This window comes from Pelodiscus sinensis, chromosome 17 (genome assembly GCF_052426305.1).
Source record: "Pelodiscus sinensis isolate ZL-2025 chromosome 17, ASM5242630v1, whole genome shotgun sequence".
Classification (NCBI taxonomy): domain Eukaryota; kingdom Metazoa; phylum Chordata; order Testudines; family Trionychidae; genus Pelodiscus; species Pelodiscus sinensis.
In genome coordinates, this window is record NC_143068.1 from 14,351,683 (window position 1) to 14,374,499 (window position 22,817).

Sequence of the window (22,817 nt, forward strand, 5' to 3'; positions counted from 1 at the left end):
CGCCTGGTCCAGTGCAGACATCGTGGACCTCGTCCACGACCTCCGCACTAGGCACAGGAAAGTGGCCGTTTAGGGCAGGAGAGCTGCCAGCCTGGCCACCCAGGAGCAGGTCTGCATGAAAATCAAGGTGGTCCACTGAGACCCCTGACCCTGAGCTTAGAATGGCCATACTGGGTCAGACCAAAGGTCCATCTAGCCCAGTAGCCTGTCTGCCGACAGCGGCCAACCCTAGGGACCCTGGAGGGGATGGACCAAAGACAGTGACCAAGCCATTTGTCTCGTGCCATCCCTCTCCAGCCTTCCACAAACTTCGGGCAGGGACACCACTCCTACCCCCTGGCTAATACCACTCCATGGACCCAACCTCCATGACTTGATCTCACTTCTCTTTAAACTCTGTTCTAGTTCTAGCCTTCACAGCCTCCTGCAGCAAGGAGTTCCACAGGTTGACTATTTGCTTTGTGAAGAAAAACTTTCTGTTATTAGTTTGAAGCCTGCCACCCATTCCTTTCCTTTGGTGTCCTCTAGTCCTTCTATTATGGAAACTAATGAAGAACTTTTCCGTATGCACCCTCTCCACCCCACTCGTGCTTTTATAGACCTCTATCCTATCTCCCCTCCATCTCTTCTTTTCTAAGCTGAAAAGTCCCAGCCTCTTTAGCTTCTCTTCATATGGGACCTGTTCCAAACCCCTCATCATTGTAGTTGCCCTCCCCTCTCCCACCCTCTCTCTTCCCCTCTCCCACCTCCTTTTCCCAGTCTCCCCCAGTTTTGTTCAATAAAGAGAGATTCTATTTTTGAACACAATTGTCCTTTATTTTGTACATCAGGAAGGGGGGCTAGGGAGGGGTAAGTGGAAGGAGGTGAGGGAGGAATGGGGCACGAGCCCCCAATGGGGAGGACTGGGCTGGCTCTGCAGGCTTCTTGGGGTGGAAGCGCTCCTGCAGCCCCCCAATTGCCCCCTCTCCCCAGATGGCAGGCTGCGGCAAGTGCAGCCGGGCTGATGGCCGAGTGCTGTGATCTGCCTAGTGTGGGCACTCTGGGCACTCCAAGCCAGGACTGCTTTGCAAGCGGGGCACCCCTGAGAACTGTCTGTCTGGGGTGGGGGTCGGGTCCCTTTAAGCACAGCCCTCGGGTAGCCTGAGACAGCAGCTCCACACTCTAAGTCCTACTCTGATGCCCTGCCGGCACTGCTTCCGGCCATCCTTAACCTCTGTTCAGGGTCCACTCAATGTGGACATGCTAGTTCGAATTAGCAAAACACTAATTCGAACTAGTTTTTAGGTCTAGCTGCGCTAATTCAAATTAGCTTAGTTCGAATTAACTAATTCGAAGTAAGTTGGTTCGAATTAGCGATGTAGTGTAGATATACCCTGAATGTGGCCATAAACCTGGGCCTTTTGCTGCAGTACTTTGTGGTTCAATGCCACCAGAACACTTACTGGTAGCTTGGTGTGGGAAGGTGTCCTACTGTGGAGGACGCAATAAGGCTTGCCCCTCCAAAAATCTTGAGAGAAGTATCAAAGAGTTCCTATCTGAGAGCTTCATGGAGATGTGCAGGGAAGATTCCCACTCCAACTGCAGGCACATTAACAAGCTGTTTTTTTTCTCTCCCCCTCCTTCCTCCCCCTGCCACCCTCGCTCCCATGCTGTGTAGTCACAGAGCACACCGTGTCACACCCAATTGCTTTCACCTGCTTGTAGTAAAAAAAAAAATTGCAAGCTTACCCAAGTGCCTCCCCTGGGGTTGGTGATCAACTGGGAAACATCCTGGGAGGAGGGGACTGGATCCAGCATGATAAAAAGTTCTTGGGTCTTACCGATCACCAGCTGGCCATACTCCTCCTCCTCCCCCTCTTCCACCAGGCTGTCCTCCACGCTGATGCCATGGACTACAGAGTCAGGCTTAGGAAGCTGGTATCCCCCCGAGAATCCAGGTGCTCATAGAACCGGCATGCGTGTGGTGCTGCACCAGGCCATCTGTTTGCCTCCTTTGCCCTGTGGTAGGAATATCTCAGCTCCTTGATTTTGACTCAGACTACTAGGTGTCCCTGGAATATCCTTTGGCAACCAGGCAGCTTCCAATCTTCATGTAAATCTTCCGCGTTTGATCTGCAGTTCGGCGCTCAGAGAGAATGGATTCCTCTCTCCATGCCTCGCTAAGGTCGAAGATCTCCTGGACACTCCATGCTGGTGCTCTTCTGCACCCATGGGACTTGAATATTTGAAATCATTGAAGTAGAATTGTTAGAAGTAGAAGTCATGGCCACGTATGTCGCAGTGTGGTGTGCTGCTTGCTCTAAGAGATGTCCTTGCAATGCTGGCCACACAGGAAATGAAGTTCAAACTTTCCCAGGGCTTTTTCTGTTTAGCTAGAGAACAATAGAGGTGTAAGACTGTGGCACTATTAGATGCCTCCTAGGGGCCAATGCTGCATCTACACTATTGTAAACATGACCGCAAGTATCAGAGGGGTAGCTGTGTTAGTCTGAATCTGCAAAAGCGGCGAGGAATCCTGTGGCACCTTATAGACTAACTGAAGTGTTGGAGCATAAGCTTTCATGGGCAAAGACCCACTTCGTCAGATGCATGACCAGGCAAGGTCAGGAATAGCATTACTCCTTGTGAAATCAGGAACAACCAACATTGTCTTCAGCAGCCCATAAGGTTGATGAGGCAGACTTGGAAATGTGAATGCATTGTTTAGAAAATCAGTCATGTGCAGCTAAATTTGGTGTAAACTCTGAGTGGACACCAGGCCTAAGTTGAAATAGTTCAATCTTCTTACTTATCCTCATACTTAGCTTAGATACCTAGCAGGAATTTTATATTATTTGAGTTCTAAGCATACATTACAACTCATTAGTCATTTAAAGAACTGGTTTAAGATGTAAATTCAGTTTTGGCACTTCTGTAGTATTTATGACCATTTTTAATATGAGATTCTGTTCCCTAATTCAGCTCTAGAGACTGTAAATGTGTTCCTTTGGACAACACATGTTATGTTTAATCTAAAAACTCATGCAATCATCACTTTTTTTGATAGGTGAATGGAAAGTGTTCCTGTTTATATTACCAGCAAAAGAAATGTCTGCAGTTGATCAGTTGTATTCGCTACGTCTACATTGGCAAGATTTTGTGCAAATACTTTTAATGCAAGAGTTTTTGCATTAAAGTATTTGCGCAAGAGAGCATCTACACTGGTATGTGCTTTTGCGCAAGAGATGTGCTTTTGTGCAAAAGCATCCGTGCCAGTGTAGACGCTCTCTTGCGCAAGAAAGCTCCGATGGCCATTTTAGCCATCGGGCTTTCTTGCGCAAGAAATTCATGTTGCCTGTCTACACTGGCCTATGGCACAAGAACACTTGCGCAAGAGGGCTTATTCCTGAGCGGGAGCGTCATAGTTCTTACGCAAGAAGCACTGATTTCTTACATTAGAACGTCAGTGTTCTTGCGCAAGAACTCGCGGCCAGTGTAGACAGTGAAATCTTGCTGATGTCGACACAGCCCTGGAGTATAATTCAGGGAAAGACATGCATGACTGCAGAACAGCAGGGTTATACTGCATCTGTGGTCACACCTGGATAACCTGACTTTCCCACAGTCACCCCGTGGTGAAACAGCATTTTTTTAAACCAAACCCTAATAACTACCATATTCTTAGAGTCATTGTGAACTTCAAGTTTAATTTTTATCAAAACAAAATAATTTAAGAATATAAAGGAACAGATTTTTTAAAAATATACAAATAAGTCGGTTGTATCATTCTTATCAACATTCAACAAACAATATTTTAGGTAGCATACCTTGCATATTCATCAAAAATATGCAATTATATTTTGCAACTTTCAGGGCCTTCCAGTCCTCCAGTGTTCATACCTTTCATGCCTCTTAACTTCCCAAACAGGAACTTCATACACATATTTGCTAGTCTTTAGAATATGCCTTCCCAGCTTAATACACTATTTAACCATCTCATGTCCTTGTTCCATACATAAAAATCCCATTGAAATTAAGAGCAGTTTTGCATAAAACTTATTTACAGACTGGGGCCCCAATATCCACTGGCCTCTGACCTGTAAGCTTAATGGGCATAATTCTGGTTCTATTTACACTCCTGTCAAACAGGAAATAATTCCTCTAAAGTGTATGGAGTTAACACTTGTATTATAAAACCAGCGTATGACAAGTGAGATCAGGATAAGTCCCAGGGTTTCACAAAAGTCAAGGGGGAAGAAAGCTAATTGTGCATTTTTATTAAAGCAAGACTTCCATTCTTCCATGCTGTCATGATCCCAAGCCCTATAGCAATCCTACTGAAATGCCTTTGCCCTGCAGAAGAAGAAACAAATCCTGCTTTACCCATTAACCTTTTTCAACATAAAATCATTATCACGTATAATCAGAAATCAGTATAACACTCTAATCATGATATCAATTTCCCTAACAGTAAAAATATATAGCAACATAATTTGATGCTAAATAGAAAACTCTGCAGGGCAAATTGAAACTATGGTCACTTTCATAATACATATGAGTGTAAAGGGATAACATAGAACTTAGCATTTAGTTCCATTTATGTGTATCCACAGAAGGATTGTCATTCTGGTACTTTTCATTTCTTCTTACAATATGCATATGTTTCTCTAACATACCGTGACATAGATAGTACACTAAACCTTTTTATAACTAGGACCAATACAGGCTTACTTGTGCATGATTGCATGATTACTCTATCCTTTAAAGTTCATGCAATTATGAATAGCACATGTAAGTTAATTCACTCTGTATATTAGTTCAAATTATACAAAACTCATAGCAAACGTAAATATAAAATTGGACTGCAGTACAGCAGTGAAATGATTTAAAACTTTCTCTGTCAACTTTAACTTCCAGTGAATGGTAAGTGTGTCTGAAATTTTACTGACTGGAAATGTTTTCGTGTAAACAAAGTAAATTTTGGGTTGCAAAGCAGAAGTTGATTTACATGACAATAGTGCTACAGATGCCCTGATGCCAAACCCTAGAAAAAAAGCCATGTCATGTCAACTTTTACTTATTAGAGATTTAGAGAGAAAGGCAAAAGGTTTCACTTGGGTTAAACTTCAGAACAAAATAGAACAAAACACTCCAAGGTAACTTGCTTTTAGAGCACAATCCAAAAAACAAAATCAGAGAAAGTCTCTGAGATAAAAATTTCAGTACAAAGAAACATTGACGTTACCTGTTTACACTACAATTTCTCCAAGTAGAGCTAAAAGAATATATTTTTTTGTAGATTTCAGCAGAAAAGGCACAAAACACAAAGCAGGACATGCTTGTGTCACTTTCTCACAAAGAAGCATTGACCATTGTGCAACATGGAAAAAGTCAGTATTTGTGTGACATCTCACAATATCATAGATATCATAGATAGCTTCTTTTCAATGTACATACATTACTTCCAGTAAAGCTGGAAATAACTACTGAAGAGGGGAGCACAGGGATGAAGATATACCCATGGTTTGTTGCAATCTACACCTCAATTTATGCATTAAAGAGTCTGATTGATGTTTTATCATTATTGGTAAATAAAAACACTACAGTGTCTTTATAATGTAGTCTCTGGGTGCTAGAGACTCTAGGTGTTAAATGGAATTAATGAGGTTTACTGGAGTTGGGGCACCTTGTACATTTAAATATGTATTTTAACTGCTTCCTTGCACCATTCAAAAGTATTAAAATCTGTAAAAGAAGCCTGAGTCCTTGCAAAGAAGAACCGTTGCTCTTAGAAGAGAGCTTTGCCTATACTATGCAAGAATGGCTATTCTGATGTTAAGGTGCTTCAGAAAGGCAGATCAGTGATCTGCAATTTCCATGGCATTTGTCTCCATAATGTACCATCATACACCCATCTGGTGTGTCACAGTGTTCTGTTTGTTATATTTCTATAACTAGCCTGTCTTCATCATCACTGCTTGTGTCATCATATTCCACTCGAGTTTGTTTCCTCATCCTCTCTAAACCTCTTTTTTTGTATGTTCTAGAAGGTGTTTCGGAGCTAGCTGTGGACTCTGTGGGACTTGAGGGAAATGAGGGCTCTTTAAAAGAATTAGTGCCAGTTTCGTTAAGTTTTCCTTGGCCATCTGATTGCAAGTATGCTCCATTCTTGTTCACACATTCATGAGGATCATGAGAAGTGTTCATCCCCTGTATATTAGCTGTGCTAGGTAAGCTAGTGCTTGTGATTGATGTCTGGGGAACAGTGTTCACCTTTGATCCCAATGAAGCTGAACACACAGTTTTGGAACTGGGAATAAGTTTCCCCTTCAGAGATGAGTATGAATTTCCTTCCATTGGATGTTCCTCCTTTCCTGAGGTCTGGACCAGTGGGTATGCTGCAGCAAAACTTTGACTTTGTGACTCTACATTGAGTATATTTTTGTGGTCTGCTTTTGGCCATACGAAAAAAGGAGCAGTAACCTCTGAACCCATACTAACATGCTGACAGCATGTACCTGTGCCTATAAAATCAAAAGGAAAAGACCAAAAAGAGGACTCCACAGGATCAGAATAAACATTTGGCTGTGGCTCCACTGGAAATGGTTTCTGAAGAGTGAGAGGTTGAGTCACTAAACAGCAGATGTCTAGGTCATTGTTGGTTTGTTCTGTGGCAGCTTTCGCTGGTGATGAACAGGAGTATGTTACCATAGGTAATCCCGGCATTGCACTGATGTTCTGAAGAGAGAGATTGCCTCTTGAGGGTTTGTAATTTGGTGTAGTAATATCCTGCAACATAAGGGGTAGGAGAAAATGAATTTCAATTTACATTAAAAATTTCAATTCAAAGCAGTTTAATCATTTGTAAAGAGAAGGAAAATAATAATTATGTTACCTATAGCTATATAATTATATAACTGTTTATATGTGGGGTATCAGCTGGGTTATACAGGCATAAATGTGGTCCTCCTTCTAGACTACTGCAATAGTATTTGTTTTTCTTTTTGTCATAACTACAAAACAACAGTATTCATCCCTCAGTGACTGCTAAACTCTGAGAAATAAGGCAAATTAGTTGTGCATTTCTTCACTGGTTGTTGGAGGGTGGGTGCGTGGGTGGATGGTGTGTCTGAGGTTTTTTTTTTCTTTCATAGCTAGGCCTTATGGCTAAAATTGGAGGGTTGCCAACTTTATGTGGTGTATGTTCTTTATGTTGACATACATTGCAAAAGAGTGTCCATAACTGAGGCTACATCTAGACTGGGCCTTTTGTAAGCAGAGAGTATGCTAATGAAGCGCTCATTAGCATTTGTCACTCTGTCATTTGCATATTCTCTGCTGAGGCTTTTTGTGCAAAAACAAGCAGTGTAGACAGGTCCATTTTGCACAAAAAAAACCTTTTGAGCAAGAACACTTACTCCTTAAAAAAAATGGTTTACAGGTTCTTACGCAAAAGGCTGCAGTCTAGACATAGCCTGAAGGATTAAGGAGCTAAAAATGTAAAGTTTATTCTATTATTTGTGAGCAGTATAGAAATACCAGGGAGGGTGTGCATCTGCTCCAGTTTGTTTGCTGAGGGGCATCTGAAGCGTTACATTCCTAAATATGAGAACTAATTTTCATAAATTACCAAAATGTAATTTATGGTAGTAATTTATACTTATATATTAATTCTCATAGAAGCTCTGAAAGTGAGAGAAATACCATTTTAAGTTATGATATTTTCACTACAAAAACATTCTAAATTAAGTGATTTAAAATGTTTTTGCAACCATGTTACCATCTTTATAGATTTTATGAAAACACAAAATATGAAAAGCAAACAAATGGGCAAAACTGAACTGCAGAAGCAGTCAAATAACAGGGTGAAATGAAGTTTTCTAAAATCAATGTAATCTTCTATGAAATACAGGTGAAACACCTACTTTTCCATCCAGTTTGCCTTTTTGCCTGAAGTTGCTTGAATGCTCAGCCAGTGAAAATATTCCTGAGTTATTTTTGTGATTCTTATCTTCTTTCTTATCATTATTCCCTTTGGATACTGGCTTGTCTGAAGTGGGGCAAGAAAACTCCCCCTGCTGAGGGTGATAATTATCTGTTGGGAAAGAAATTATTTAGAGACATTTTTGAGGTTAAAATACAATTCGGCAGCAATTTTATCATAAACTTTTTTATATTTATGAACACACTTTGGCTTCTTACACTGCTGCATCAAATTAATTCTGAACATGAATTATCCTAATATAATTTGACCTCTGGATTCCTTGCAAACTGTTAGCCATAGCAGATGTGTTGAGCAGTTGCTATTTGTAATCTGCTATTCAGCCTGTGTGACTTTTAATGAATATTCTTTTGTGAATACTTTTCCCACCTTTCTTTTCAATTAATATTCTTGTGAGCAAAATTTTGATGCACATATCTTTATGAGGAGCAACTTAAAAAACTCATGAATACCACTGAAGCAAATTTGCAGTTCTGATTGCAATAGGTAATCTTAAATATTTTCCTTCAAAATTTGCTTACCTCTCGATCCTTCAATGTATCTTTATACAAAATTTTAAATTATAGAGGCATTGACGGGAGTAGTGCAGGAGAAAGTTAGGAGGAGATATGTTAATAAAAGCAAGGGGAAAAAGAAAAAGAAGTTAAGGAAGAAGTATTGATGAGATACAAGTCTGTAAGTCAAGGGATGGTGAGAAAGTATCTTAATTTTAAATTTCAGAATGGAAAAGTGACAGAATTAGAAGGACCTATTACAGTTAAGTTGCTTTGCCACATTACAGTGGCAAGTAGTATTTGCAGTGTTGTACTCTTGTTGGTCACAGGCTATAAGAAAGACAAGATAAATGAGGTAATATCCTTTACTGGATCAAATTCTGCTGGTCAAAGAGACAGGATTTCAAACATACACAAAGCTTTTCCTCAGGTTGTACTGGCAGAATGCATCATAAGAAACAGCTCAGCTCTTGTATATTACAACTATACCAGCTCATGCCTCTAAGGTTACTGGCATTAAGTAGCTAAACTAATTAGATACATAATGAAAATCAGGGAGAGGTTATGCAGATAGTCAAAAAAGGCAGCAAAAGAATCTATTCATTGGAATTATATGATAATTCTTATTTTATTGCTCTGCACACTTCTGATATATGCTAAATGCTGCTATATGCTGCTAAAAGCCGGTTCTCACCCAGCACCGTCTCTGCAGTGCCGGCTGCCCCCCAACCTCCTGTGCTTCTGCCTCTCTGAGACATCCTTACATTGTATTCCTGGCTCATTGTCAGATCTTGCTGAAGTCACTCCACCTTTCTGAAACACATCACTTTTTCCAACAGTGTAATGGTGATAATTATGTTTCACTACCTTACAAGAGTATTATAGGCCTAAATCTTAATATTTGCAAAGCACTTTGAGATGCCTTATGGAAGGTACTATAGAAGGGCAGTGTTATTTATTTGTTTGTTTATTTTCAAAGTCCTCTAGAAACTAATTTTAGTCTTAATGAAAGTTTCTGTTCTCTTGTTTTCATATGTTCTGCCTTTTTGATGCTTAGGAATGTGCCAAGGGCTTTTGAGTGTTTCACATCTGTTGATCAGGGCTGTTTTTAAAAAGGAACAAAACAATGTTTTAAAATATTTTACTGCAGATCACTCTGCTTAAATACCCACATGATCATATATCAACTTCATAAACTTCCCTGATTTCAGCACCATGGTCAACACTAATTTCCTATTACAAATGAGCCAAACACCTGCTTATCACAAATAGTGGCCTGGATTTTCAGCCCTGTGAGCTATAGTTAGATATGGTTTGGGCCTTAATGCAGAGCCCTGAACAAGATACCATCCAGGAAGGAAACACATAAGGCAGGATTCCTCCTTGCCTCTTGTGCTGGAACTGTAGTCGGGGCAAGTCTTAGGCAAAAGTGTATGTGGGAAGATGTGGGCCTTACACCTTGTATGATTCATTTATAAGAAGAGATTCTTGGGTTCATGTCCTCTGGCTGGGGCAGGTTCAGGTCCGTCTGCCCCCTAAATTCCCCAGCCAGAAGGAGGAATGCAGCAATGGTGCACTTTCCCCTGGCTCCCTGATAAAGGGGAACAGCCAGCAATACTCTTATACTAATTGGGGAAACACCTGAGGGAGGAAGGCTCGGGGCTTGGGCAGTCTCAGATGGGGGAGTGGTGTCCTCAGCCAGCCTCTTTTACCTGCGTGGTGATTCTATCTCTTTTCTTTATGGTTTTCTGAGAAGCAATCCCTTTCCAGGCACATCCCATTTTCCTAGCATAACCTTGCTTTAAGTTGTGATAAGAGGAAGCTGTATACTGAATTTGGTGGTGCTAGCTCTTATCATTTAGGAAGCATTCTTGAACAGACAAACAGACAAATATTCTCTCAAATATATAGTAGATGGCATTTAACCCAAAATACAGAAGCTAATAAAACCCTTCAATCCATGCTTTTATTCATTTGAATAAGTACTACAAGATTAATTTTATTCTGCAATAGAATTATAAAATCTTTTTGCAGAAAAGCAGAAACATTCAAAAATACTTTACTGGAAAATATAACAGTAAATAAGCTATAAATGTGCGGTGTCAATAGCTAGACATGCTTATGGATCTAACAAAAGAATCAATGATTTTTTTCTGCCACATTTAAGTTGTACAGTTTTTCTGTCTCTTATCTGTAGATATATACAGTTTGTATTTTATTTAAGTTCTGCTAAGCCCAGATGTTGCAGGCAGTAGGGCTGGTGATTTAAGAGGTCCTACTCTTCTGAATCAACACTGAAGTTTTGAACCATGGCATTTCACAGTGTATTAAGAAACTGAATTATTAATTTTGTAAAGCACTTCAGATGAAGACTGTCTTAGAAAAGGGGTTCTCAAACTGTGGTTTGGGACTTCTCAGGGGGCTGTGAGATTACTGAGTAGGGGACAAGTTACGAGTTGTTAATCTCCACCCCAAAGCATGCTTAGAATTGTGTTAAATATATTAAAAGGAGTTAAATGCATACGGGCAGGTTGCACTCAGAGGGTATGTCTAGACTACAAGGAGGTTTACAGGATCTGTCGAAAAAGGCTTTCTTTCTCGACAGATCCTCCTCTAAACTGCTGCTTTTTGCCAATAAAGAGCTGAGTCGGCAAAATGCGGTGGCCATTTTTATGCAAATTAGGCACGGGATAGTTAAATCCCTGCCTCATTTCCAAAGTTGACCTGCCTAATCTGCATCCCTCTGCTGACAGAGGGATGCAGTCTATACATACCCAGAGACTTATTATGTGAAAGGGGTCAACAGTGCAATTTGAGAGCCAGTGCCATAGAACACCACAATTAATGTTATGATCATTTATTAATCATAAATGCCTTTATTTCAGTATCCACAGTATAAAGTTGGCTATGATGTAAATATACATTTCTTATGCATTTGAGGATATCACTAATATTTGTGCAGTCCCCCCATGAAGAACTGCAGACTACTTGGGCACTTCCATGAAGGATAGCTGGCCGTAGTGACTCAGAGATTATATCTGTGTTATCAGCTGTTCCAATCATCAGGAGATGAGTGGCAGCACAAGAAGACCCACAGGCTAAAATTGTACTCATTGTGGGGACACGGTGTTTTTTTTCTTTTTTCATAGGGCTTGCACTAGGCAAGCTTATTATAAAATAATACATTTTCCCAGTATCTAAAACTGCCAGTTTCTATTACAAATCATATGCAGATGGGGATTTTGAAAAGTTGGGCCCTGGTTTGCTTTAATGGTCAGAAGAACATCATTGCAAAGGGAGAAAATACAATTTTTCAGCCATATATGGAACATATTGTATCTCAGATAAATTGTTTAATATTAAATATCAACCAAAGAAAGACTATTACATGCTTGTAAATATGAACAGGCAAGTTAGCCTTACCTTGCAAATTTGATGCAGGAGAGTAGCTTTTTTCACACTGATTAAGGCTATCGCGTGAGTGGTACGGCAGGTGCTTTTTCAGAGTATCTAATGCCCTGTTTGGAAGCCAGTGTTGCTTGCTCAGCCTTTTAGTTTTCAACTGAGTGTATCCATGCACATGGTTCCCTTTGGACCTGCATTGGAAAATATAGCATTTTCAGTAAAAGTACAAACAAGTATGTTGCGAGTAGTTGCTATTTAAAAGTAGATGAGTAAGCTCACAATTTTCCTGAAATTCCATTTGGGCTGAAACTGACCTATACAAAATATGACAACAATGAAAAAGGGAAATGTTACTTTTATGCATGCCACAAAAGATCCTGTATTAAAAGAGCCTTAGTCAAAATGGGCGAAATCCTAAAAAGTTCATAGTTTTAGTGGAGTTGGTGGGAGCTTTGCCTGATAGCACTATGTAAAAATTGAGTAAAGACTTCAGAACGTGGTTCATCAAATGAAAAGAGCTCCCTACATTGCAGGAAACCCACAGATTTTGCAACTAGGCACGTTATCAAAACTAGGACTTGTTTGCTAATGGCCACTGGCTCAATTTCTTATGTGCTACTGTTTGGTTATCACTACTAAAGAACATAAATACTTCAAGGTTTAGATCAAAGAGTTTGAGTTCTCTGTTTTTTGCTATAAAGTGACAAGAGCTTATTAATTAAGTTTATATCAGAAATTATCTCCTTGGGGATGCTGATGAAGAAGTACTTGCTTATCTTCCAAAACATGACAGTACCTCACATCTGTGGGAGTCATAACATACATTCAAATGTATCTTAAAAAGTCACTAAGGCTTGGTCTACTACTGCAGTAAGTCAACCTAAGTTACGTTATTCCAGGTATATGAATAACATAGCTGGAATTGACATAGTTTAGGTCAACTTACTGCAGTGTCTACACTGCACTGTATTGATGAGAGATGCTCTCCCATACCTTACTCCTCTTGCTCCCAGTGGAGTACTGGAGTCAACCAGAGAGCACTCTGCCATCAATTTAGCAGATCTTCACTAAGGATTTGAATGGTTAACCAGTTACACAATAAGCATCACCCTTACTAGGTGCTCCAGCCCTGCGGGGCCCACCATGGGCGGGGGGCGGGGAAGCATTCCAGCCTGGCTAGAGTAGCCCTGCCTGTGGCAGGCCCAGCCACTGCACTATAGGTAGGAGTGCTCCTGCCCGACAGAAGCAGCCCCCATCCACAGCAAGCCCAGCCGGGCACGCCGCAGACCAGGCTGGAGAGCCCCAACCCACGATGGGCTCAACTCTCCAGCCCAGCCAGAGCAGACCCCATCCAAGGCAGGCCTGGCCCAGCACACTACGGGCAGGGGCTCTCCACCCTGGCCAGAGCAGCCCCCACGTGCAGCAGAGGAAGCTGCTCCAGCCCGCCCGCCCTCTCCCATTTAATCAGTTAACCAGTTAAACATAATGTTTAACCAGTTAACTGATTAACTGGGATTTTACATTCTTGGTCTTTACTAGACCTGCTAAATTGACATTCCCTCCTCCCCCCAGTGCATCTATTTTAGCAGCACCAATCCTGTGGTAATGTGGACATAGCGAAAGTCAATGGGAGGTATAGTCTTAAAACACTTAGGAGTGTCTACATTGCAGTAAAACACCCACAGCTGGCCCATCTCAGATGACTCAGGCTCACAGGGCTACAACTGCCAAGCTATAAAACTTCAGTGTAAATGTTTGGGCTTAGGCTGGTGGAAGAGTCTCAAAGTCTGCCAGGGTACACCATCAAGAACAATGATAGAAATGTAGCCGTGTTAGTCTGGGGTAGCTGAAGCAAAATGCAGGACAATGTAGCACTGTAAAGACTAACAAGATGGTTTATTAGATGATGAGCTTTCGTGGGCCAGACCCACTTCCTCAGATCAAATAGTGGAAGAAAATAGTCACAACCATATATACCAAAGGATACAATTAAAAAAAATGAACACATATGAAAAGGACAAATCACATTGCAGAACAGGAGGAGGATGCAGGAGAGGGGGGAAAGGAAGGAAGGTAAGTGTCTGTGAATTGATGATATTAGAGGTGGGGAGAGTGGGATGTTTGTGAGTTAATGGTATTAGAGGTGATAATTGGGGAAGCTATCTTGATAATGGGTAAGATAGTTCAAGTGTTTGTTCAATCCTCTTTGGAGAGTGTCGAATTTTAACATGAATGACAGTTCAGAGGATTCCCTTTCAAGTGCAGATGTAAAAGGTCTTTGTAGCAGAATGCAGGTGGTTAAGTCATTGAGAGAGTGTCCTTTCTGGTTAAAATGGCAAGAAACTGTTTTTTCTTTGTGATCTTGTCTGATATCTGTTTTGTGGGCATTAATCCTTTGGCGAAGTGTCTGAGATGTTTGTCCAATGTACATAGCAGACGGACACTTTCGGCACATGATAGCATAGATTATATTTCTGGATGCGCAGGAATATGTGTTCTTGATCTTATAACTCACTTGGTTAGGTCCAATAATGGTATCAGCAGAATAAATATGTGGACAAAGCTGGCAACGGGGTTTGTTGCAAGGGAAGGTACCAGGGTTGGTAAGAACAAGACTTTATCAAGAACAAGACTTTATAAGTGCCAAGTCTGTATCCAGCCCCTGGATTTACATGGACATTTCTATGTTTAAAAACAAGCAGACACGCATGAATTTGTGTGCCTGCTTTGTCAGTTACCTCCCTAATTGTGCAATTAACACATTCAAACAACTAGCTGTCTAGTAAAATAATGACACTCATTTATTTTTTGAAAAATAAGTGTTCAGATTAAGAGATGAGAAAAAAAATGTCTGGCCCTAAAGTAGGGGGAGGATAAACTTTTTTGGGTCGGAGGCCACTGACCCACAGAAAAATCAGTCGGGGGCCACACACAAGTGTGAAGTGGGGAAAAAACCCTCACTGTGGCCTCCAGCTGAGAAAGAGAAAGACACTCCCCACATTCCCCTCCCATACCAGCCTAGCCTAGGGGTAGATTTTGTGCACTCCAGCCCCCAGTGGAGCAGAAGGGGGGCTGGAGTACTAGTGTGGGCTCCCCAATACTTGAGGGGTCCCTGAGCCTCGGGGGCCGGATCCAGGCAAGCCAAGGGCCGCATCTAGCCCCTGAGCCTGAGGTTCCCCATCCCTGCCCTAAAGGAATGTGACGAGACTATTTAGATGGCACCGGTCAGCTCTTAGGTCTCCATTTTTATTCTACTCTCCTTGGTTGCATGGTGCCTGTTGCCAATAATCTGACATAATTACTTCCTAAATTGACACTTGCAATTAAGTTTACAATTTTTTAAATTCCATGTCACAGTAGTGCCACTAAAATCGGTACATACAGAATTTGGACATTTCTTCTCTAGGCAAATGAGCCATAAGACCATGTATTATCTCATTCTTGACGGAGTAAGTGCCAGATGCTCATCTGATGTCTGCTTGTCTCCATTAAAGTCAGTGGCATTGTGCTCACTGGTGCTATGCTGATGTACATCAGCTGAGGTCCTGACCTCTAATTTTTACATTCAAAATTTTCTTGGCTTCACTAAATGGAACGTAAACCTGTGTCCAGCCAGCGCTATCTCTGACTTTAAATTTCCTATTGCTACATTCCATCACAACCAGTCTGTTACCTGAAGGTGCTGACAATCATTCTGCAAGTACTGGCTTCAGATCTCTCTTGCTTAATCTCCCAGGGTATGTCTACACTACCCCCCTAGTTCAAACTAGGGGGGTAGTGTAGACATACCCCCAGTGAGGACAATGGAGTCTACATGTACATGCTTTCCAGGGATCTCAAATTTCATTACTTTGCAACCCACTTCTGACAACAGAAATTGCTACAAGACCCCAGGAGAGGGACTGAAGCCCGAGTCTGCCCCAGTCCCGCTGCTCTGGGTGGGGGCAAAGCTCAAGAGCTTCAGTTCAAGGCAGAGAGCTTGTAACTTGAGTTCTGCTGCCCAGTGCTCGGTGCTGGCTTCAGCTTTGGCCCTGGGTAGTGGGGCTCAAGCTTTGGCTTTGGACTCGGCTACAAGCTCGGGGTATTTCTAGACTGCATCCCTCTGTCAGCAGAGGGATGCAGATTAGGCAGGTCGACATTGCTAATGAGGCAGGGATTTAACTATCCCGTTCCTAATTTCCATAAAAATGGCTACCGTGTTTTGCCGACTCAGCACTTTGTTGGCAAAAAGAGGCAGTCTAGGGGGAGATCTGTTGAGAAAAAGCCTTTTTCGACAGATCCCTTATGCCTCCTGTAAGGAGATTTACAGGATCTGTCGAAAAAGGCTTTCTTTCTCGACAGATCCCCCTCTAGATTGCCTCTTTTTACCGACAAAGTGCTAAGTCGGCAAAACACGGTGGCCATTTTATGCAAATTAGGCACGGGATATTTAAATCCCTACCTTATTTGCAATGTTGACCTGCCTAATCTGTATCCCTCTGCTGACAGAGGGATGCAGTCTAGACATGCCATCAGGCTTCAGCTCTGGGCTCCCGCAAAACTAGCCCTGATGACCCATTAAAATTGGGTTATGACTAATTTTCCTTGTAAGCTGTGCACTTGAGTGGCTGCAGAGGGAGAGATTCAAATGCCACCTGGTTGATCAGCAGAGTGCCCACAGCTAGGTCTTTTGTGTCTACTGGTGGTGCAGATTTGTACATACCTTGGTGCACATAGAAAAAATTATTCCAAATAGGGATGGAAAAGATTAGAGGAAACATTAGTCATGTCCCACTTTGGGGTCCAGATTCCCAGCTGGAGAACTGCTGCCCTAAGCCAATATATGGTCCCATTTCTGCTTGTATCTGTAAAGCATCTGATTCATTGAGCCTGAATCAGCCTGTTTTTTGCTTAACAAGTGAAATATTTTTCAAAATCACTTGGTCTCAGAGGAGAAAATTGGTCCATGCATGACTCAAGACCCAGTCCTGGAGACTTGAGGCAGGCAAAATTCCCATTGACTGACTACAGATGAAAGGATTGAGACTATATTTTCTAAATTATTTTAACAGCATATTTGTGAATTTGATGCATTCTGTATGCACCAAAAATAGCTAAGGGATTAGATCATGGGAAAAAGAAATGAGAGAGAGAGAGAGAGAGTGCACAAAACCCAGCAATTTTTTTCCAACTGTGATCTAGCTATTCCACAGTTTGTGGAATCATGGAGGCAGAAGAGACCCACAGCTGCACTCTTGGCATAATTTCATTACACTTTCATTTTATCTATTGGAAATACAACCTAACTTTTAGCTTCAATTCTGGACTAAATGCATTCTTTTTTTAAATTTATCAATATAGAGACTACGTCTTTTCACTTAAGAGTGTTACTGTGTTTCTGATCTTATCCCTTTTGTTACCATATTATGACTGTCCATGAGGCATGAACTAAAAAAAAAAAAGTGTGTCAATTTACAGTGCTACAGGAAAGATTTGCCACACTAATAATTCATTTCCTCTAAAACAGAAAAGTATGTGATAAACAGGAACTGAAAACAGTCACGTGAGAGTTTCTGAAAATGTGTATGGGGGTAGGGAATAGTCAGGGAAAGAACTAACAAGTAGAAAGAGGGTAATTCAGTCCTGAGAGTCTGCTCTTCTAATTCTATTAAAGTAAATAGAGATGTTTGTCTTTTTCAGGAGAGAAGAATTGAGCTCTTCAGGCCCTGATCCTGGATTGAGCTTTGTGTAGCCAGACCCTAACATCTACATAGGGCCCATTAATTTTAATTCAGTGAGGTTTTCCACAGTTGCAGGCCTTCCTGCACAAAGCATATCACAGTATAGGGCCCATAGATGCAGTCACATTAATGGCAGTAGTTGAGTTAATAGCAGATGAATCAGGATTTGGATATACACCGAGGCTGTGTCTACACTGGCATCCCTTCCGGAAAAGGGATGCTAATGTAGCACTTTGGAATAGGCAAATCCGCGGGGGATTTAAATATCCCCCGCGGTATTTGCATTATTTCATGGCTGCCGCTTTTTTCCGGCTTGGAGATAAGCCGTAGAAAAGCGCCAGTCTAGACGTGATTCTCCGGAAAATAAAGCCTTTTCCGGAGGATCTCTTATTCCTACTTTCAAGTAGGAATAAGAGATCCTCCGGAAAAGGCTTTATTTTCCGGAGAATCACGTCTAGACTGGCGCTTTTCTACGGCTTATCTCCAAGCCGGAAAAAAGCGGCAGCCATGTTAATGCAAATACCGCGGAGGATATTTAAATCCCCCGCGGATTTGCCTATTCCAAAGTGCTACATTAGCATCCCTTTTCCGGAAGGGATGCCAGTGTAGACACAGCCTGAGATTAGGACCAGATTAGATGTGGCCCTATTGGAGAAAATGAAATTAGCAGCCTTTGCTTCAGTTCTTGAGAGCTTTTGCCTCATGCATCTCAAATAAAGGTCAGTAATTATACTGAAATATCCTCATGCCTGCAGTTTGCACCATACACACTTCTGCTGAATGCTCCTCCAGCTACTACCCTATCATTCTGCCTCATCAATACATGTTACATACATTCAGATTAATTGATGCTGGCTTATCAGTTTACTGAGGTTTCACCATCACCACTTTTGATTACAGCCACTGTCTTTATAGTGTTCACCATCCAATTTACCCAGAATAGTCTTATTTTGCCAGGGCAAATTTAAATTTAGTGTAAGCAGATGCTGATGCTTTTGGACCGGAGTTAAACTTGTCTCCTCCTATTCACCAACCAGGGCTTCCTCAGCACAGTAGAAAATCCTGTTTTTTTTACATAACATTTAGATCTTTTCTTGAGCCCAAAGAGAAATTATCTTGTCCTAATTTACAGTAACCAGGAATGCTTGGGCTCAATGTACTGTGACCCAGATTATTAGCTCACAGGCCAGGCATGGCTTTAGACCATTCAATAGCTTTATGAGTGACATCTCTCAAGAGCAAAAACAGCAAGTAAGACCTTATTAATAATACAGTTCTTTGTAGTTCTGCAGAGGACTTCAGCTGGAATAGAGAACTAAAGGTTCAATGTTTGGGTCCCTCCAGGAAAAAGCAAATGTTGATTTTTTTTGTTTCCTCTTGAAATTACAAACTTTCAATGACTATGAGCATTCATTGACAAGGTCTTCCTCTCTCTGACACATTTGTGATGTTCCTAGAAAGCTTTGCACTTTGTTTATAAAATAACATGATTTTTAAAATGATGATACATTTCCCCAGAGCATCATGATGTGCTGTTTTGGTTAGTCAGCATTTTGGGGGCACAGTTTTAGTTTCTGAATCTTATACCAATCTTCGTGAAATATCACTTATATCAGATGAGGTTGAAAACAACATTCTTTACCATTTTGGGTTGATTTTCATTTTTTTCTGTTTATGGCTCCTCTTGGATTTATTTGTTGTGAATTTTTCCCTTCTGTAAAGTCTTTCTTTCTTCTCTCGCTCTGAAACATTTTCTAAAACTCCACATCCTCCAGCCTTTGAACTGGACTGCTGAGAATATTGAGAAAATTATACTTCTGCATTTCAAAGCACATGAACATTTCTGAGTTACAAAAATTAACTGATTAGATTAATAGAATATTGTCTAAATTTAAAAGCATAATAATCTTTGATACCAAATTCCTTTTGTATTTCAAAAAGTTGTATATGATGTGGGCTTAAATTCATCACTACCATATTAACCATAACATTAAAAATAAAACAAGTTTAATATTTTTCTGGCCCCGTGCAAAAATATCATATATATTCTCTAGTACAGCCCTGCTGGGTGTGAGGTTGAAGTTAACCTCACAGATTCTTCCAGGAACTGTATATCTCTTGAACTGATTAGTTACTTTTAAACTAAAAATATCCTTCAAAATCTTAAAAACATTTTATAAAGTGTAATCACAAGTGTCTCTGTTAAGATTTGAGTCCATCCTCGGGAAAGATATGTATATATATCTTCACTATATAGGGTACATCTAGACTTCTTTCCTCTTCTGAAAGAGGAAATGCAAATGAAGTGCTGATTAGCATATTCTTGCACTTCATTTGCATATCCTTTTCTGACCCTTTTTGTGGAAGAGGTTTTTTCACCCAAAAACGCAATCTAGATGCGGTGTTTTCACGAAAAACAACAACCCTTTTTTGAAAGAACCTGTAAACCTCATTTTTTGAGTAATACAGATTATTTCAAAAAAGGGTGTTTTTTTGTGAAAGAGCCATGTATAGACTACGTTTTTTGGCGAAATAAACCTCTTCCGCAAAAAGGGTTGGAAGAGGATTTGCAAATGAAGTGTGAGAAGGAACAGATACTTACATCGTAACTGTGATTCTTCAAGATGTGTTGCTCATGTCCATTCCAATTAGGTGTGTGCGCATAGTGTGCATGCACCGTCAGAAGTTTTTCCCTCAGCAGTACCCTTAGGGCCAGCGGGGAGCCCCCTAGTGTGGTGCTGGTATATCGGCCCATATATACCCCTATTGGCCCCCTCACCCACTCAGTTCCTTCTTATTGGAATACTCCGGAGAGAGGGGGACGAGTGGGTACTTAGAATGAACACGAGCAACACATCTCGAAGAATCACAGTTACAAGGTAAGTAATGGTTCTTTCTTCTTCGAGTGGTTGCTCATGTGCATTCCAATTAGGTGACTCCAAAGCAGAACCTATGGAGGAGGACCAGATGTTGAAGCTACAGAGGAGTGGAGGACCATCCTGCCCAGAGTAGCATCTTCCCTGGCTTGATGCGTTAGCGCATAGTGATTGGTGAAGGTATGGACAGAGGACCATGTCGCGGCTCTGCAGATGTCCAGGATGGGGACCTGTGCCATGAAAGCAGTGTAGTGCACTCTAAGGGGTGGAGCCGGTACGCCCACTAGGGCATAGCACTCCTTGATCCTGGAGGAGATCCACTGAGAGGACACAGGTTGGCCCCTCGCCCGTTCGGCGATGGCCACAAAGAGTTGCGGTGACTTCCTGAATAGTTTTGTCCTGTCTAAATAAAAGGCTAATGCCCTGCACACATCTAGAGTGTGTAAAGCATGGTACAGGGGGGAGTCCCACACCGACACCGGTACGCTTTGAGGACCTGGGTGCCGACTCCGGCGCTGGTACCATCTGGAGAGCCGCCTCCATACGATCCATTGTTTACAGCCAAGCACTGAGGTACAACCGCATATGCTCCAACCCCTCAGACAGAGACCTACACCTACAAGATCTTCAACAAGCATTCTGTAAACTACGATACCCACACGAGGAAGTGAGGAGACAGATTGACAGAGCCAGACGTGTACCCAGAAGCCTCCTGCTACGGGACAAGCCCAAGAAAGAAACCAACAGAACACCACTGGCCATCACCTACAGTCCTCAGCTAAAACCTCTCCAACGCATCATTAGTGATCTACAACCCATCCTGGACAATGATCTCTCGCTTTCACAGGCCTTGGGAGGTAGGCCAGTCCTTGCCCACAGACAACCCGCCAACTTGAAGCAAATTCTCACCAGCAACTACACACCGCACCATAATAACTCGAACTCAGGAACCAATCCTTGCAATAAACCTCGATGCCAACTCTGCCCACATATATAAACCAGCGACACCATCACAGGACCTAACCAGATCAGCCATACTGTCACTGGTACTTTCTCCTGCACATCTACCAACGTAATATATGCCATCATGTGCCAACAATGCCCCACTGCTATATACATCGGCCAAACTGGACAGTCCCTACGTAAAAGAATCAATGGACACAAATCTGATATTAGGAATGGCAACATACAAAAACCTGTAGAGGAACACTTCAATCTTCCTGGACACACAATTGCAGATCTAAAGGTAGCCATCCTGCAGCAAAAAAACTTCAGGACCAAACTTCAAAGAGAAACTGCTGAGCTACAGTTCATCTTCAAGTCTGACACAATCAACTCTGGATTAAACAAAGACTGTGAATGGCTCGCTAACTACAAAAGCAGCTTCTGCTCTCCCCCAGATCAGCTACTAGAAGTGGGCCTCATCTTCCTTGATTGGATCCACTTCATCATCTCCAACCTGATTCTGGCCTGCATATTTATACCTGCCTCTGGAAATTTCCACTACATGCATCTGACGAAGTGGGACTTTGCCCACGAAAGCTTATGCTCCTACACTTCAGTTAGTCTATAAGGTGCCACAGGACTCCTCGCCGCTTTTGCAGATTCAGACTAACACGGCTACCCCTCTGATACTTGCCTCCATAAGGATGATCTTAAGACATGACTCTCTCGCATTTTGTTCGTGGCTTGAACGCCTTGCAGATCTTGCAGGCTTCAGCAAGGTGCATCTCTCCCAAGCACTTTAAACACAAAGAATGAGGTTGCCTCAAGGCATAGGCTTGTGGCACTTTTTGCAGGACTTAAAGCCTTGTGGTCTGGACATGTCCTGCCGCGGGCGCACGGCGTGCCATGGTGGGAAACATCAATGAAAACAACAAAGAACAACAAAAGAGTCTTTAACTTAACTGTAGGTACTTACACTAACTGAAGAAACAGAAAACAATACTGGAGACAATCATTGCTAGAAGCACTGAGGATTGATCCAACGACCGTCATGGTGGTAAAAAGGAACTGAATGGGTGAGGGGGCCAGCAGGGGTATATATGGGCTGATATACTGGTGCCACTCCAGGGGGCTCCCCTCTGGCCCTAAAGGTACTGCTGAGGGAAAAACTTCCGACAGTGTGTGTAGGCTGCATGCACACACCTAATTGGAATGCACATGAGCAATCACTAGAAGAATATGCTAATCAGTGGTTCATTTGCATTTCCTCTTTCAAAAGAGGAAAGCAGTCTAGATGTACCCTATATATTACTTCAAAAAACTTAAAAAATAACAAATGGTCCTGCAAGGGAAAGCAAAATACTTTTTACTGTAAGGACAGAGTCTGTCCTTTTTA

At 41.7% G+C, this 22,817-nt stretch overlaps 1 protein-coding gene across 4 annotated transcripts in view; it reads right to left on the reverse strand.

Annotated features, from left to right (window-relative positions):
• Window positions 1-776: 776 nt before the first annotated feature.
• The window catches only part of ZNF831 (zinc finger protein 831), a 34,729-nt gene continuing 12,688 nt past the window's right edge, over window positions 777-22,817 (reverse strand). For 3 of the 4 annotated variants that reach the window (XM_089769657.1, XM_075901110.2, XM_075901111.2), the window contains 4 exons: window positions 19,243-19,391; window positions 11,899-12,071; window positions 7,905-8,074; window positions 777-6,768 (listed from right to left, as the gene is read on the reverse strand). In XM_089769657.1, coding sequence (XP_089625783.1) covers window positions 5,920-6,768; window positions 7,905-8,074; window positions 11,899-12,071; window positions 19,243-19,391 — 1,341 coding nt within the window. In that variant the 3' untranslated portion in view covers window positions 777-5,919. The remainder of the gene's footprint in view (window positions 6,769-7,904; window positions 8,075-11,898; window positions 12,072-19,242; window positions 19,392-22,817) is intronic. The other variant, XM_075901113.2, reaches the window with a different exon arrangement.